The 15,741-nt window shown below is 41.3% G+C and overlaps 2 protein-coding genes across 5 annotated transcripts; one reads left to right on the top strand and one right to left on the bottom strand.

Moving 5' to 3' along the window:
- The first annotated feature begins 1,615 nt into the window (after positions 1-1,615).
- Positions 1,616-5,013, top strand: rnaseh2c (ribonuclease H2, subunit C). Of its 3 annotated transcripts, XR_009708242.1 has the most exons (6): positions 1,774-1,814; positions 2,793-2,947; positions 3,041-3,153; positions 3,290-3,409; positions 4,604-4,703; positions 4,802-5,013. XR_009708242.1 is itself a non-coding variant. In XM_061234211.1 (5 exons), exons 2-5 carry the CDS (start codon positions 2,794-2,796, stop codon positions 4,625-4,627), a joined length of 411 nt encoding a protein of 136 aa, XP_061090195.1. In that variant the 5' UTR covers positions 1,616-1,751; position 2,793; the 3' UTR covers positions 4,628-5,013. The 3 variants fall into 3 exon arrangements, 2 of the variants coding, with proteins under 2 accessions (XP_061090195.1, XP_061090194.1); XM_061234211.1 differs by lacking the exon at positions 1,774-1,814 and adding an exon at positions 1,616-1,751 and having other exon boundaries at positions 4,604-5,013; XM_061234210.1 differs by having other exon boundaries at positions 4,604-5,013.
- Positions 5,014-5,703: 690 nt separating this feature from the next.
- kat5b (K(lysine) acetyltransferase 5b) lies at positions 5,704-15,726 on the bottom strand. 2 transcript variants are annotated; one of them, XM_061234204.1, is made up of 15 exons: positions 15,665-15,726; positions 15,486-15,555; positions 14,638-14,706; positions 14,266-14,405; positions 12,502-12,570; positions 11,053-11,235; positions 10,806-10,880; positions 10,431-10,493; positions 9,670-9,918; positions 9,443-9,532; positions 8,958-9,098; positions 8,496-8,589; positions 7,311-7,470; positions 6,878-6,959; positions 5,704-6,507 (listed from the first exon to the last, which is right to left on the bottom strand). In XM_061234204.1, exons 1-15 carry the CDS (start codon positions 15,674-15,676, stop codon positions 6,373-6,375), a joined length of 1,632 nt encoding a protein of 543 aa, XP_061090188.1. In that variant the 5' UTR covers positions 15,677-15,726; the 3' UTR covers positions 5,704-6,372. The 2 variants fall into 2 exon arrangements, with proteins under 2 accessions (XP_061090188.1, XP_061090189.1); XM_061234205.1 differs by having other exon boundaries at positions 15,486-15,552; positions 15,665-15,690.
- Positions 15,727-15,741: the final 15 nt, after the last annotated feature.

Below are 15,741 nucleotides of genomic sequence, written 5' to 3'. Positions count from 1 at the left end.
CACCAGAGACTCAAATACTCAATTACAGTATTTCACTTGTTTTAAAATATATCTTTTAAGATGGTCCTCCTGTGCGATTAGCGTAATTGTTTTAAATTAAAACTTATTTTTACGTAATAAAAACGTTACTCAAATGTAAAATTAAATGTGATTTTGGATTTTTGTTTTTAATTTAAACTAAATAAAGGCCATAGTCGTGTTTTACGGGTCAACACAAAGAATTCGCAACATACTGGACACCTGCACAAGAGCTCGCTATAATCTCTCGCTAATTCTTGGTTCTCACTCAAATGTAGGATTACAGGAAGTGCTTTTATTGCCCGACAGTGGGAATGGGGGACTGCTGTTCAAATCCAGATGTGCGTATTCTACGCCGTTACCAGCTGTGTCATCGTGTGTGAGGAGGGGACACAAACGAGGTGCAAATTGTTTCCTTGTTATCTTGGCTTGAGAACCTTTAAATCAGTCAAAGCTATTAATTACGTTCCATTCAGACTTGGCAAGGTGTAAATTGCATGCCATCCACGACCCAACAAGCGCACAACGGGGGACGTACTAATTAATTGTATTTAAAGGGTTGTTAGGGCGCGCGGCGTGTGTGAATTGTCTGGTGAAATAGGCGAGTTGGGAGAGGAAATGATTCAAGCCGGACTCTAGAATGTGTCAAAACAGTTTACATTTAGTCTAGTCTATGAAAACGAACCAACAGCCATCATCAATTTCCCGTGTTATTACATTTTCGAACTATTACATTTTGTAACATATCAGAATAAAACCATTCGTGCAAATTATATGTTATGTTTTGGTTTCACATTTCATAACTTGACTTTTTTTGTTGTATTTTAAATCAGTTTTAGAAATATATTGCTTGCAATAAAATGCTAAAAATGTAATTGCTGATTGATAAACAACACAAGCAACGGCAAATGCAAGGTCTTGGACAGCACCGGTGTCTGCAGTTAAACAGATTTCTAGCAAGGAAGTTAACATCTCAAGCGCCACAACGTTTAGAATAGCTGTTTTTTTTTTTACAAAACTAACATGTAAGAGGACGTCGAATAATCAAAATTAGCATAAATACTGACCTCCTGTGGCTACCACGCATACTACAAACCCTATTTGAATAGACTGAAGAAAGGCGGTCTGGGGCAAGGAGTAGGTCTATGTGTCCTATCACGAAATAGGCCATACTGCTTACTCGAGAAATGGAGATTTTACTTTAGGAAGTTAAATTGTGGAAATTCACGGATCTTCATGTTATGTGAATCTGAAGTTTTAACTCCAGTGAGTGGAAGTGTCATCTATCAGTGATTTATCAGCAAAACTGGACAAAATCAAATGTCCATTCTTTTCATAACAAATAATTACGTTTTTGTTGATACTGTGAGGATTATTATTATTATTATTATTATTATTATTATTATTATTAGTAGTAGTAGTAGTAGTAGTAGTAGTAGTAGTAGTAACTTCTTGGAGCCTTGGTTTTAGGAATTATTTTTGGTATACTTGACTTAATTTGACACAAGAAGGCAAAAAAAAACTACAATAACACTTGTATCATGGGGAAATTGGGATATGAAATAGTTGGGGGAAGCCCATGAATAAACAACGCATCAGTGTCTTGCTAAGAGTTTCCTAATAAACTACATTTCCCAGAAACCACGACTCTGAAACACTGGCGCCAAGAAACCCGGACATTGGAAGTAACACGCAAGGGTCCAAAACAGCACAGAAATAAGGAACGTGTTCAGGTATTGTTCTTTATTGCTAGTGCTCAATTACATACAACAAATACACGTCCTCTTTGCAAACTGGTAAAAAGCTACCGTGCACAACGAGAATGCTGTTTGCTATCTAGAAAACAATTAATTTAGTCCCTGGCTGCTAAAGTTAGCATGATATTAACTGGGTTATCGTGTTTACATTGTTCTAGACTCATTCCTTTCCTATGGTTAACTATGCCAGCAGCCATTCTACGAATTACTTACAGCACTGGTATCCACACAGTGCCTTTATGGTTATCATCGTTTAGTTACTATACATCAATTTGCTATACTGTTAACCTCTGGCTTGATGTAACTTAACTAACTAACCGATATGGTTCATGTGTGCCTGGTGATAATTAGCACAGTAAGTTGACATAAGATAACTTACTTTAACTAATGTTAGTTTATTAATGTTATCCCAACTAGTGCAGAGCTTCAATTAGACAAGTCTTTGTGAAATGCATTGCTAGCTAGCTCCACGCCCTCACAAAATGTTACTGGTTGACATTCTCATGTTTACCTGGCTAGCTAAGCAATCTATCTTTCTATGTCCTTACAAAAACAGAAAAAAAAACCCGTTATTTCCGACGCACCAGCAAAACAACTTCATTACAGCCAAGGCTACAAAAACGGGCCTAGAAGGCACTTAGATTGGTTTTGGGTATATTTTCAGCAAACTGATTTTCTGTAAATGCTCATGGATTCACATGCTCATGCATGTTTGCGATTTTTTCTTCAGTAGTTTGAAAAGGTTAGCCATCATAGGTCATATATGAACCATGACAGCTTTGCTCTTACTGAGGTTATATTCACCCAGAGATAAGGAAATAAAAAGTATTAACAATTTTGTTCAAAAATCTATATTTTTTCTGCAACGTGTTAAATGTCAACCAGATATAAGATTTAAATGTATTATTTTATATGAATTAATATTTGAACGGAGATCCGTCTGGCTAAAATTGTAATACTTTACTCTAATTGTTTTAATTGATTTGTTTAATCATTTAGTCTATTTTCTGTGTTCAGGATGTCATCAAATGCCAGTGTAACTACGCTACAGCTTGGCTTGGTCGCTCAGGCGGACAGACCACCGGTCCATTTCCTACCGTGTGAGATTCAGCAGGATGGACCAGCTGAAGTCTCCCGCTATTTCACTTCGGCGGTGAAGAACCGAAAACACGGTTGGTGTGATTTGCATTGAGTATGACAGTCCATATAAAAGACACAGCATTCCAGTAAATGTTTTAAAGTACCGTGTGTTTTCCCCACCACAGAAATGACCGTTTCATTTAGGGGTCGTGGGCTGAAAGGTCAAGAGGTCAGCTGTCCACATGGGTACACAGGACTTGTCCTGAAAGAGGACCACAAGCCCGCTTCTGACCAAGAGGTAAAATAAATAATACATTTTGTAGTGCTTTTGTTGTACTCGGAGCACAATTAGTGGGTAGAGATAGAGGGGGGAAATGGCTGATGCCTGTTTGCAGTGGTAGAGATTATTTCCAGTTTGTCTCTTGTGTTTCCAGGACAGAACAGTAAGGGTGTCATCGGTCTTCCATCACTTCACCTACTGGAACCTTGAGACTCCACCCACTTCCGATGACGGTGTTGTCATGGCGATGGCCTGGCCTGAATTGGCAGAAGCAGTGAGTGCTTTTCCATGGCCATCGTTCATTACTACTTGAATTCTAACAAACCTTTATTTTGCATGTTAAGTATTGGCACCATTTTATTTGAATGCATGCAGTCCTACCAAATTACCTAAACTGGTGTCTGATTCTAATGTTGTCAAATATTTTTAAAAAAGGAAAGTAGACCTACAAGTCCATCTGAGTACACCCACAGTACATTAATTTAATTACAACTCAATATGTAACATGTACACAATGTGGCAAAACTCCCTGTGGAGTTACCTCGACCTTGAATACCCATTTACCCATCTGCCCAGATGGCATTATGGCCGCAGGTCATTCCGATTGGTCTATACCAGTACTCTGAACTGTTAGGTCATCCCCTTGCGAATGTTCATAGTATGGGATTGCCACAGCTGCTGTCCCTCATGAATATTCATAACACGCCTGTTGGTCTGTAACGGCTCAGACCCTCTTGCATTGTCCGGATGTCGTCTCAGTGTTTTATGGCGTATGAATGGGCTATGGCATGGACTTCAGTGCTGGATTTGTCATTTAGAATGGAATATATTCCATTTTGAATTGCTGTACCTGTGTGATATTGGGGTTTATGCCTGGGCTCCTTTAAAAGCATTTATCCCTAACTGGTAATGTGTCTTATGGCCCAAAAGGCTCAGTCATTGTGCCTTCATATGCCAGTTTCACAAACACTAGTGCTGGTGTTGGTGAAAGCATAGAGGAAATTGTCAATTCAATCAAGGTTTTATGATAATGTATATTCTTTCTATATTTTTAACAAGTTGTGTTGATACAGATTAGATAGCATTAACGTGTGCAGAACATCCTCCATTAATTCCATCTACAAATATATTCAGCCAAGATTCTGATTATTTTTAATAAAACATACAAATGATATTTTCAGCATCATTCAAGGTGGAAGGAATTAGTAGCTACTTTTGATCAAGGGCTAATTGACTTGGGCAAGAGATTCTGATTTGAAACTCAAATATGCAACTTTGAGACAAATCATGTCACAAGACTTAACCTGTTGCTATGAAGACAACACTAGAATCACCAATTGATCAGGACAACCAGCTGTGATAAAAAAAATATTTATTGGCTGCAATAAAAGTTAGCACTGCTAACTGTATTAGAAATCCTTGTGAAACTTGTCTGGTGTTCTGCCTTTCTCCTGTCAATTTCTTGCAGATTCACGGGTCAGTAGATGACTAAAGGAGGATGTGGGGAAACAAAATGGAGGCCGTTTCCCTGTGCAGCTGTGGGGCTTTTAGCCTCTCCCCTTCTTATGGTATGATCTCAAAGAAGAATGCACAAGTTCCACCTTTTAAAAAGTGTGGTGTACCTAAAGGGATCAATGAGTGACGATGGACTCGTGTGTTTTACCAGGGACGGATGGTCTACCAGGCTGAGGGGCCTTTAGATTAGCAGCAGACTTGCACCTGTAGAGCTGGCTTCCACCCTTGTCATTTCCCAAGACAGAAATAATGGAAACCAACATACCTTCCCCTTGAGGTCTACAGTCTAATCCATACTTCATATGCTTGTATGCATTTTATTCCAAGGCATTTTCAAGTTCAATAAAAATGTGAATATTTTTATGTTTTGTTATTTTTTAATCAAGTGTTCCATTTGCTTTGCTCACTTAACCGTATCGGGCCATTTTCAGAGACCTTTATTTTCCAATCTTCCTAAGGCACTTATCAAATTAATACAGCTAGCCTGCATCTGATTTAAAACATCTTCACCATACCCATTTTTCCTTTATACCTTTACATAATTTATTTTTCTCTCCATTCTAAACTGTGAGTTGTCATTTTGAGTGGTAGGCTAGTTCGGCTGAATTGCCTGTTCTCTTGTTTATGGTTTAAAGCAGTTTATGTTGAGTGAACTATTTATGGCCCCAATTCTGCCCACCCCACTGCAGCAGTGCAATGGTCAATAATCCTCATCCCAGGAGAGTACCTGCCATAGTCTAAACTAGCATTGGGGAAATCAATTATGTGCTGTGTGACATGTCATTACACTGAGGAGTTGTGCTTTAGTGGACCGGGCCACCAGAAGGCTCCTTGAATGAAAGGTATCCTTTCAATAGAATATTGTGTAGGTGTAGGACAGTGTTGCACCCTTTTGGGGTATTCTTACTGGCCATCCAGACTCAAAACACGAGGGACTAATCTGCTAAAGGCCTAACTTTGTTTGTGTTCCTAAACCATGTTCTAAATAAACTGAATGGCAGAAATGTCTAATACTGTCACTTTTGTGAAAGAAAAGCATGCAGACAAGAATGGTTAACATTCAGTTTTCTTTTCCCTCATCTTAAAAAAAACAAAGCTGTACAAGTCGCAAAATGTACATTCCTGTAACGATTCAATGTGGCTTATTTAAAAAGTCAGGCTTTGCCTGATACACTTGTCATACAGAAATACAATAACCATTTAAAATTCCTTTACAAAACAATTATGTACAAATGGTCCCTATCTATAATACAAGTTTTTACTTGGGTTCAGATATGCCATTCTTACTGTCTGGAATAACAAAAAGAAGTGGAGTTGTGCATTTGGAGCTAAAAGTACCCCCATCTTTCTTGATTGTGTTTATAGTAATACTAAATGATTTTCCACAAATGTGCAGCACACTGAATTGGGGAAAGAATTGATCTAAGGTTCCTTTAGATTGAAAGGAAAAGCTGGTCATGTTTTCCTCCTTCATGAGAAGTCACCAAGTCTTGAGTTTTCGTCAAACAGGACAGTGACAGTGTTTACAGATCTGACATCCGAGTGACCACAGGGGGGCTTTCTTCACAACGTCCCAATTTCAACTTCAGGTAGTTACTAAAAGAGTTTCGGTTGTAAATAAGTAAAAAAAAAAAAAAAAAAAAGGGCTACTCTGCTGTAGCTTATTGGGAAGATTGTGCTTGCCCCGGTGAACGCTGCGTGCGTTGTTTGGGGGAGTGGGGTCTACCACTTGCCCCTCTTGCTCCAGTCCTTCGGGGTGAAGTGCAGACATTTTGGGTCAATACGGAGGTGGCGCTTCTGCATGGCCCTCTCGTGTCCCTCCACAATATCTTCCGACAGCGTCAGAATGTACTGCCCCTAGGGATAGAGACGGTTACTACAGCCTCGCCACAGTGCGATGATGCACTTCAGTCAATACCTAACCTAATACCTAAGGAAGACATCAGATCTGAGGATCTGTACAGACAGCTAGGAACATAATTTACATTTACACTCTTTACATATATTGAACAGTCTTACAAAATATCTCAACTGACTGGTACAATGATTTTCTACTTTATTAATAGGATTTCAGGTGTGTGGTAAAAAAGGTGAGGCTATAAATCACCTTGGTATTTGCAAATTTAGATTTTCAGATGCCAAGCCGAGGTGGAGGTTTAACAACGAAACCCGGTGGTGTTTAGAACATAAATGGCCTAATTTTATTTCATCCACACTACGGTCTCACCTTGTAATAGTTGATGAGGTTGAGATATTGCAGGGTGGAGATGACATCCTCTTTCTTTACGCTGGTGATTTCGCTGATCTCACTACAGTAAACACCCAAGCAAAGAAACAAACAAAAATACACCTGGTCACACGGATTAAAAAACAACTGAAGAGTGTCAAAAATGATCTCCATTGTTTAGAATCAAACTTCCAGAATGGAAGGTTTACCAAGAATTTCGACAACAGATTTGAAATTTGCTTAGAAAACATTTATCCAGGTAGAGTTGCCCGTTACAAATTTGGTGACCCACTTACAGAATCACAAGAGTACAACATTCCTATATTGACCGAATATAATTTAAAACACCATAGCCCATAAAGAGGCAAGTAGGTACCCTTAAATCCCCAGCAGAATTAAAATGACAAAGAGGAATAAATGCAAAAAAACACACTTGATGGTGATCTGTGGCCGTTCCCCATTGTCAGACTTGAGGTCCATGAGGATCTCCAGGATGGTCTGGGACCAGTAGCTACGGTAGGATAAGAGCCCCAGATCCGACAGGGGCTTCTCAGGAGTCCCCGTCTTCCCCTCCACTTTCGACAGCTCGTAGCCTGGGTGGGTTGGAAGGTGGGGGGTGGGTCAGTATTATATTGGATTTCTGCAGTATTCCCCCACCCGACTGAAAAGCACACCCAGTTACACTGAACACCAAACTCCCCTTTACAGAGCACACCTAGACATTTGTTCTGGCAGGTTCTTCCACAACAGTATTAGAATAATAGCACTCTACAGTGCTCCCATTTTAGGAGCTTTTTCTCCAGAAAACTGATGTGAGCTAACATCTACTAATTGGGATGCATTAAGCTCCTAAATCTTTGAACTTGGGAGCACATGTTAATGTAGAGCTTGGAATAAGTCAGTTTTTCACAGCTAGTCAAACACAGTTCCCAGTCACAGCTTTGTAAGCCCACTTGGGAGTAATCAGCCGGTTGGTTGCGTGTGCTACCAGGCCACCAGAACACGGCTATAAGGCTGGGTATTGACACCCCAATATGCCCAATGTCAATAATCCCTGTGGGTTCAATTGCGTGCCATATGTACCCGCTGGCCATAAGGTAGCTCCTGCCCTCCACATCCATAACTTTCATTTTCCTCACTACCCCCGAGTGAAAGTTCACATAGCAAAACACGGCTCTTCTAAATCACTGTTAATCCTCTGAAGATAATACGAGGCCATGTTGGAAGTAGGATGAGTCTAGCGTTGTCCTAGCATTGTCCTAGCGTTGTACTAGCATTGTCCTGGCGTTGTCCTAGTGTTGTCCTAGCGTTGTCCTAGCATTGTCCTAGCATTGTCCTAGCATTGTCCTAGCATTGTCCTCATGAATTATTGCTTCGCACTCAACAGTACGATAACAGTTAGTGAACAAAAAAAAACGTAAAGACATTTGTTTTCCAACAGTGAAGAGAGCACTTTCCTGGCAAGGTAAAGTCAACTTTGATTGTTATTTAGTTGTACCAAGTCATCATTTTCAACCCACGCTTAAGCCTTTCTTATCTTAGTGTGTAGTCCAAGCTGGCACAATAGCTATCGAACAACATGCTGACAAACAGCATTTGAGAAACAGATGCAACCTACTGAATTCTATCAACAGTTTGCCGTATCCTCTTCTCTGATAGGGAGGCAGTGTCAGGATGCAGGCCACGTTGTAATCTTCCGTCGACTCTTTTTCCTGTGAACAGCACATGACAAATGGACTGAGAAATTCTGAGAAATCTATGCAGACTGTGTGGCCCAGCCCATAGGGCGGATGACTCTCAATCCATATGTGAATCCCCATTTGGCCATAGGTTCAATACCCTGCGGTAGCTATTTCTGTTCTGTGGTCACATCTCTACCTGTAACCCATCCCGCTTCCTAGTTTTAGGACTTATACAATTAATATACCAACAAAAAAATTTTTTTAATGTAAAATTACAAGAGAAGGTTTGACAGAAAGGCAAAGAAGCACAGCACAGTACTGGACACAGGAGAGAAAGTGACAGAGAGGCTGAACACATCTGACAGCTACCAGTGGACAAATAGGGACACAGTGTTTACCTTCGAGAAATAGCCCACAATGTGAAAGCCTTTGGAATCGTACTCTGTCATGACGTAGAAGAGGAAGGGATCTGTGTCGTAGTACAGAGTCTTGTGGTCCAAGAAGCATTTGGCCAGAAGACACAAGTTCTGGGAGTATGTCTACAAAACAAACATATAAACACATCACCTCAGTCATATTTTTTTTATTCTGAAGATAAACCTTGTAAAAGTACAAATACTAAATACCAAAGTATTATGTTTGGAACCAATATTCAACCTACAACCAGCAACTTGAGTAACACAGACCAAACAATCCATAGTATTGCAAAAACCCCATGAGTTTGTATTGCAGGCTTTGAGAATACTTTTACAGGAAATTCTCAAATTACACAGATTTTTCACATTATAATAATTGTCTGGCAAATATTTATTCACTTATTGTACAGTCTTATGGACAAGACATCAACATGCCTTTTTCGAAGCTCCCTACAGCAAAAGAGTACCTTGTTTTTCCTGCCGTCTATCTCAAAGAAGGAGATGGTCCCCTTGCGATAGATCTCATTCCCCGGAGGGTGGCGAAGGTTGCACTTCGTCTGAAAGGAAAACGGGAAGGGAGAACGTTAGGGGAAGGGGTTCATAGGACCTGAGGGAAAAACCTCCATACCTCTCCCAACAGTCCACAGGCACTGAAAGGTAGAGACAGACGGACAGCCGGTCCTCCCTCGCTCACCAGATGCCTCTGCAGACATTTGAGGCTCTTGAGGTACTTGAGGCAGAACTCGCAGAGGAAGAGGATGGGCAAGGTGGTGAGCTCCTGGGGGTATGGCGAGAAGTACCAGGGCTTCAGCCGGTGGCGGCCCAGCTCGATGCAGTCGATGTTCTTCATGCGGGTGACGATGTCGTCGTGGCTGCGGTCGGACACCAAGCTCCCCGTCATGCGAGGGGCGGAGGGGATGCCGTCTGTGCTGTCCTGAGAGTCCTGCCCAAAAGACGGGGGTTACTTGGCTATAAAAAACGTCAATAAATATACAGATAAAATTGAACTGAATTGAGAGATTTGTGTCTCAAGGGCATCAAAACCATTTTTAACAAATAGTCATTTACTCATTTCCTTCACTTTCATAGACAGGCCGTCTCATTTTCTGGTAATGCAATGATTTTTGTGATGTATGAAATGTTCTACAGTGCATACAATGCTTTTTACAGCATAAAGGAAGTGGCATGTACACCAAAGAGGGAAACTTTTCCTATGTTCTCTGATATTTTATTAAAAACAGTTACAGAAGCCCTGGAGATTAGGACCAAAGATTAACCCTCAGATTAGGACCAAAATACCATCACTGGTATACCAACAAGGTTGTCGGGGAATAAAAACTAGCATAATAAAATGGCTGGAGCAAGAGAGGCCGTGGATCAGCATTGTTTAAATTATCTCCTAAAAGTCCCCAACAGTGACACACACAAGGCAATGAGAAGGAAATTCAGACGGACCTCTCCAGGTGGCAGATAGACACTGGCACATCGAGGGCTGTTATACTGGAAGACCTTAATCATCTAGCAGAGGAGACACAAGGGGTTGCAGGCTTTTGGACATCAGTTTTAAAGAGGACATCAGTTTTTAATCATTTATTTTTCCCCTAACGTTCCTTGGTAAATGAGCTGTTCAAGTCTGAAAGAAAATATGACTGAAGTTTTAAAAAATTCATTTTAAATCCCTGCCCGATTTCACATGAGCAGGGAGGACAGGTCAGCAAAAACCCCTCAGAGTAAAAGAAATCTGGATGTCCAGCAGTATTTGGGGACTCCAGGAGCAATAAGGGTGCCCTGCAGAACACAGGACACACGTGCTGGAGCACTGCTGCTTACCTCATCAGTACCCACACAATTGGCCTTCCTTTTCCTGCCTGGCTGGGAGGGCATGGGGCGGCGGGCAGTGCCATTCTGCAACAATAAAGGATCAACATTTATGTATGTATTTTTTGACATGCATGCTGATGAAAAAACATTTTAATTTCATGAAATTGTATTTGTAATAGAATTGAGATGTTTGGCCAATTCACACTTTCACGCTGACTACTTGTTCCGTGTGAGCGCGTGGACGGTTAAGCTTTACTGTGGTGAGGGAGGAGAGCTGCTCGTGGTCATCACGGGCGTTGGATCTCGGGGCGAAGGTGTTGGTGTCCCGCGCCGATGGGTACACAGACGCCTGGGTGGTTTCCGTGGCGCCTGGCAGTGACGGGACGGGCGTGGCCGGGGATGCTTGTGCTGCCAGGGAAACAGACTCTGCCTTCCTCTTCTGTAATCCAAAGGAAAATGAAAGCAACTGCAGTTAGATCTTCCACCACACACACATAACCACAAAGGAGTGACAAGACATAGATCACCAACTGCCTTTGGGGCTCTTGTGGACAGTGCTTTTGTACGCACTCAAAATATGACTGCTTTGTCTTCTGCGTCATTTCTATAATATTCCAAGCGCACCTTCTGACAAAGGGACATAGTATATACCTACCAACTGAAAGGTGTGTAAACTGACAATGCAGCATGCCTGAAAACATGAACTGTAAAACTTGAGATTCTCTCAAGACCAATCACAGTACTTACAGCAGTCTAGAACAAAAAAGTACTGTAAAAAGTACTGTAAAATCACATTTTAACAATTCCTGTGGCTCTGGAAACAAGATAATACCAAGTACATCACAATTCCCTCCATGTGCTGCAACTGACCAAGACATGTACACTTGGACAGAATTTGGACTGAAGAATACAAGTGCGGTATCTGACGGCACAGCAAACAGATGTTGACAACTATGGAAATGCAAGACATATAAAAAATAAAATAGAAAAAGAAATTGATCCGTAAAACATGGAGGAAATGTGAAAGCATCAACAGATAACACTGACGTGTGTATGCTGCAGCCTCTACCATGGCGGGTTGCCAGGCCTACATAAGAATCAAACAGCTGTTGAATAAAGCTCGGCGTAATGGGAGGAGTGCTGATCCTGGCAGTTCCAACATTTTCCAAAACCGACGCATCAGGTCAGGAGGTGCACTAGATTTAGACATTTCGCGAGGCCGACACTCACCCTGAGTAATTTCTGCTTCTGTTACACAGTGCTTAAAAATATCTGTTTACTGTGAGAATAAATGGGCCATATATATGTCAACTACCAGAAGAAAAGTTTTGTGAAGACTAAGATACATATACACCCATTCACTGTTACTAATTTATCAGTTAGGAGGTATAATGAAATCTACTGTATATTACCAAAGATCAGTGAGAATTTAGGTTAGACACAGATGAAAGGGGCACATGAAAGTTGTGGCCAGTCACTTTCATTTTAATCAGCAAACTACAGCCTGGCTCTTCATCTCATTTTTAAGAACACTTGGTCTTTGCATCTTGGCAGTTTTTTTTGGGGGGGGGGGTTTCCACTTTGTCTCAGACTCCTTGGTCTCGGAAACAGACTTTCCAACAGCAGTTTACCCCACAATACACTGGTACATAGTCAATATGGGTTCTCTTAAAGGGTGTGGAAAACGGGTAAATTGAAGTTGTACCGGAGTGGGGACGGTTTTGCCTCTGGACGGAGCTGTAGGAGTTTGGAGGCTGAGATCTAGACTCTTCCTCTGAATTTGAACAGAAAGGGGGGGTTAACTGGCATTCACATGCAATCTAAACATTCACTGCATTTCCATTTTAGCCTATGGTCCTGAATTTAGCAAAAAATCATTTTTATTGCTGTATTTTTTTTATGTTGTTTATGTTACAACAACAATCCCATAGTTAGTTCCACAGAAAGGTGCCACTCTCAGGCATAGCATTCTTGGAAATTAAATATACATATAATTATCGATCAGATCGATCAGTGTTTTGAACTAATGCATTTCTGAGCTCAAAAGAAAGTATCCATCCATCCATCCATCCATTATCTGAACCTGCTTATCCTGATCAGGGTCGCAGGGGGGCTGGAGCCTATCCCAGCATACATTGGGCGAAAGGCAGGAATACACCCTGGACAGGTCGCCAGTCCATCACAGGGCACACACACCATTCATTCACACACTCATACCTACGGGCAATTTAGACTCTCCAATCAGCCTAACGTGCATGTCTTTGGACTGTGGGAGGAAACCGGAGTACCCGGAGGAAACCCACGCAGACACGGGGAGAACATGCAAACTCCGCACAGAGAGGCCCCGGCCGACGGGGATTCGAACCCAGGACCTCCTTGCTGTGAGGCGGCAGTGCTACCCACTGCACCATCCGTGCCGCCCTCAAAAGAAAGTATATGAATTCTAAATATTTCAATTAGCTTACATTTATTATTTTCCATGCAACAAAGGTAGGACAATTAAAACATAAAAAGCTACTAAATGAGTATTCTGACTTCATGCCCAGTTAACCAGAATAAATGCAATGGTACTCTGAAAAACCCCCACATTTTCCACACATTTGTACCACTCATCACAGAGGCAAAGCCATAATACAAACAGAAACTGAGGGTAATAAAACGTTTGTATGAAAATGTACAAGCCACAGAAACGGACTTGAATACAAACTTCTTGAAAATGATCCAAAGCAGCATTTAAAAAAAACCTCCAAGAAATACTAAGTACAAGCATCAACGATAAATGTGGTGATTCAGCATTTCCATTTCAAACTCCATTCAAATGGCCATACTTTAGACTCATAAGGCACTGTAATTATTTCGTATCGTAGCATATGTGCGATATCTCACTGTAGTGTATGAATACATTCAGTTGAGTTTTATTAGCCACAGGGTCTGCCGGATTATGCTGTTACTTGATTGGCACTTGATTATTCAATTAAAGTAAGCTCTTCTACCGCTCTAAAGTGGCTGTATGTAAGGTGAAAACAAAAACCAGCAGACCCTGAAGTTCTCCATGACCACGGATGGCCACTCCTTCTCTAGGTGCTCAACCATGGTACAGGTGGGCCACCGGATAGCCGGTGCCTACACTCTCTAACTGCTGACTTTGCACCACTTGCCTCACTCATGGTAATAAGAGGAGTGTGGAAAAAGCATCACTGGGTCAGCACTGGGACCTAAAAACACAACAGCTGAGAGTAGCCCTGACCGAGAGGAGTGGCCTTATAGGGGAACCTAATGTGCCAATCAACCTCTGTGGTAAACTCTTCTAAAAGAATAAAAATAAAGCAAAGGCTGGACAATCAAATTTTCCCCCTTTGATTGTCCAGCCAAATCTGTGCATGATGTAATAATGCTTTAAGTTCTTGGAGTTTGGGGTAAGGGATTTGAACTGGCTTGTGTATGGGGGCCATGTGCTGACAGCACTTACCACAGGGTCTCTCTCCGGAGAACTGGGGCGCGACCCGGAGAGGCCATTTTTGGTGGGGGTCTTGGCTTCCTTTTTGGGAAACTGCAGCTTCTTCACGTCCAGCCTCTCCGGGGTCACCCATTCATCCAGACGCTTGTTGACTGCAGAGAAAAAACAAATAATAATCTGAATGATAGAGTGCTTAAGACAGAGGTGAGATAGTCCAAATGGAGATTGGGTTGTCAAGTGTCAATTTAAATACCCTATCATTAATAATAGTATTTTACTAATAGTACTAAAAGTGATGTTTTGTGAATACTATTTTTAACAAGACAAACAACAAAACTGCATCAAGGAATACTCACTGACGGTCATACCACAAACAATACTCACAGTCGATGTAGTGGACATAGTAGAGCTTCCTCCCTGTTAGTTCTTTCACACTGAGGATTTCTGCCAGGGCTGGTGAGGAGGGAAAGGGTACAGTTCATTAGTTCTATATTTGTCTCGGAATTACCATACACGGAACACCATTCATTCACAAAATGACTACTTGTGATTCTGCAGCCTATATTATATAAAGAAAAGTACGGTACTGCAATCGGTGACAGTTAGATTAGATTGAAACACAATTATTCGGGGGGGAAAATCCTACAAATCTGTCAGAATAATCGATACTGATAACCTTCAGTAACGTTATCACCTGGGACATTATTCCAGTTTTTACGTTTCTAGCTAGTTAGCTATATTTGTTTTTTGCCAAGTAAGGTTGTCCGTCATACATTATGAAAGCTGCAACAGCTTCTACCACACCAAATGATTTGCTCGTCTCATTCCTGCAATTTAACAACTTAAACGAGATAGTTAGCAAGCCATTATTATTATTGTGGACACCATTAAACAGGCTTTCACCAGTAGCATGCTAAATACTATCTAGCCAGTAATGTAACATTCAGCCATGTAACATTCTAACGATCTGGATAACGTTAAGTAAGTTACTTAGAAACACAGCTCGCTAATTGACAGAGCGTTGTGGTTTGCCGAGCTTTGACAGCTGTCTGTTTACATGCTGCGCATAATCGCAGACTAACAACACACTGTCTGGGTGTTTCAGCAGTCGCCGCAATGGCATTGCCTACTTAAGATAGCTAATGGTAGCAATTCATTAGCATTTATGCATACGAAGTTAGCTAGCTAGCTAAATATGTTAGCTCTAGCTAGCAAGAATATCAGCTACTCACGCCATTCGTCTTCGTGCTCTTGATTTTTTCTGAGGACGGGAAGTCTACAGCCTTCGACAACATCGACCTGCTAATAAAGAATGTGTTGAAAGGTTACATTCGCGTGATATTTGGTCTGAACACAGTGTAACTGACAACAATTGACAATGCCAAAGAACAGGCCAGGGAAAAGCACTCACCGGGTCCGCCATCTTCCTCGCCTGTGTCAGAAGCACACAACAACAAATGACTCAAGGGCAGGTATCTGGCTGATTTG

Source organism: Conger conger, chromosome 3 (genome assembly GCF_963514075.1).
Source record: "Conger conger chromosome 3, fConCon1.1, whole genome shotgun sequence".
NCBI lineage: Eukaryota > Metazoa > Chordata > Actinopteri > Anguilliformes > Congridae > Conger > Conger conger.
This window is presented reverse-complemented; position numbering and strand designations above follow the sequence as displayed.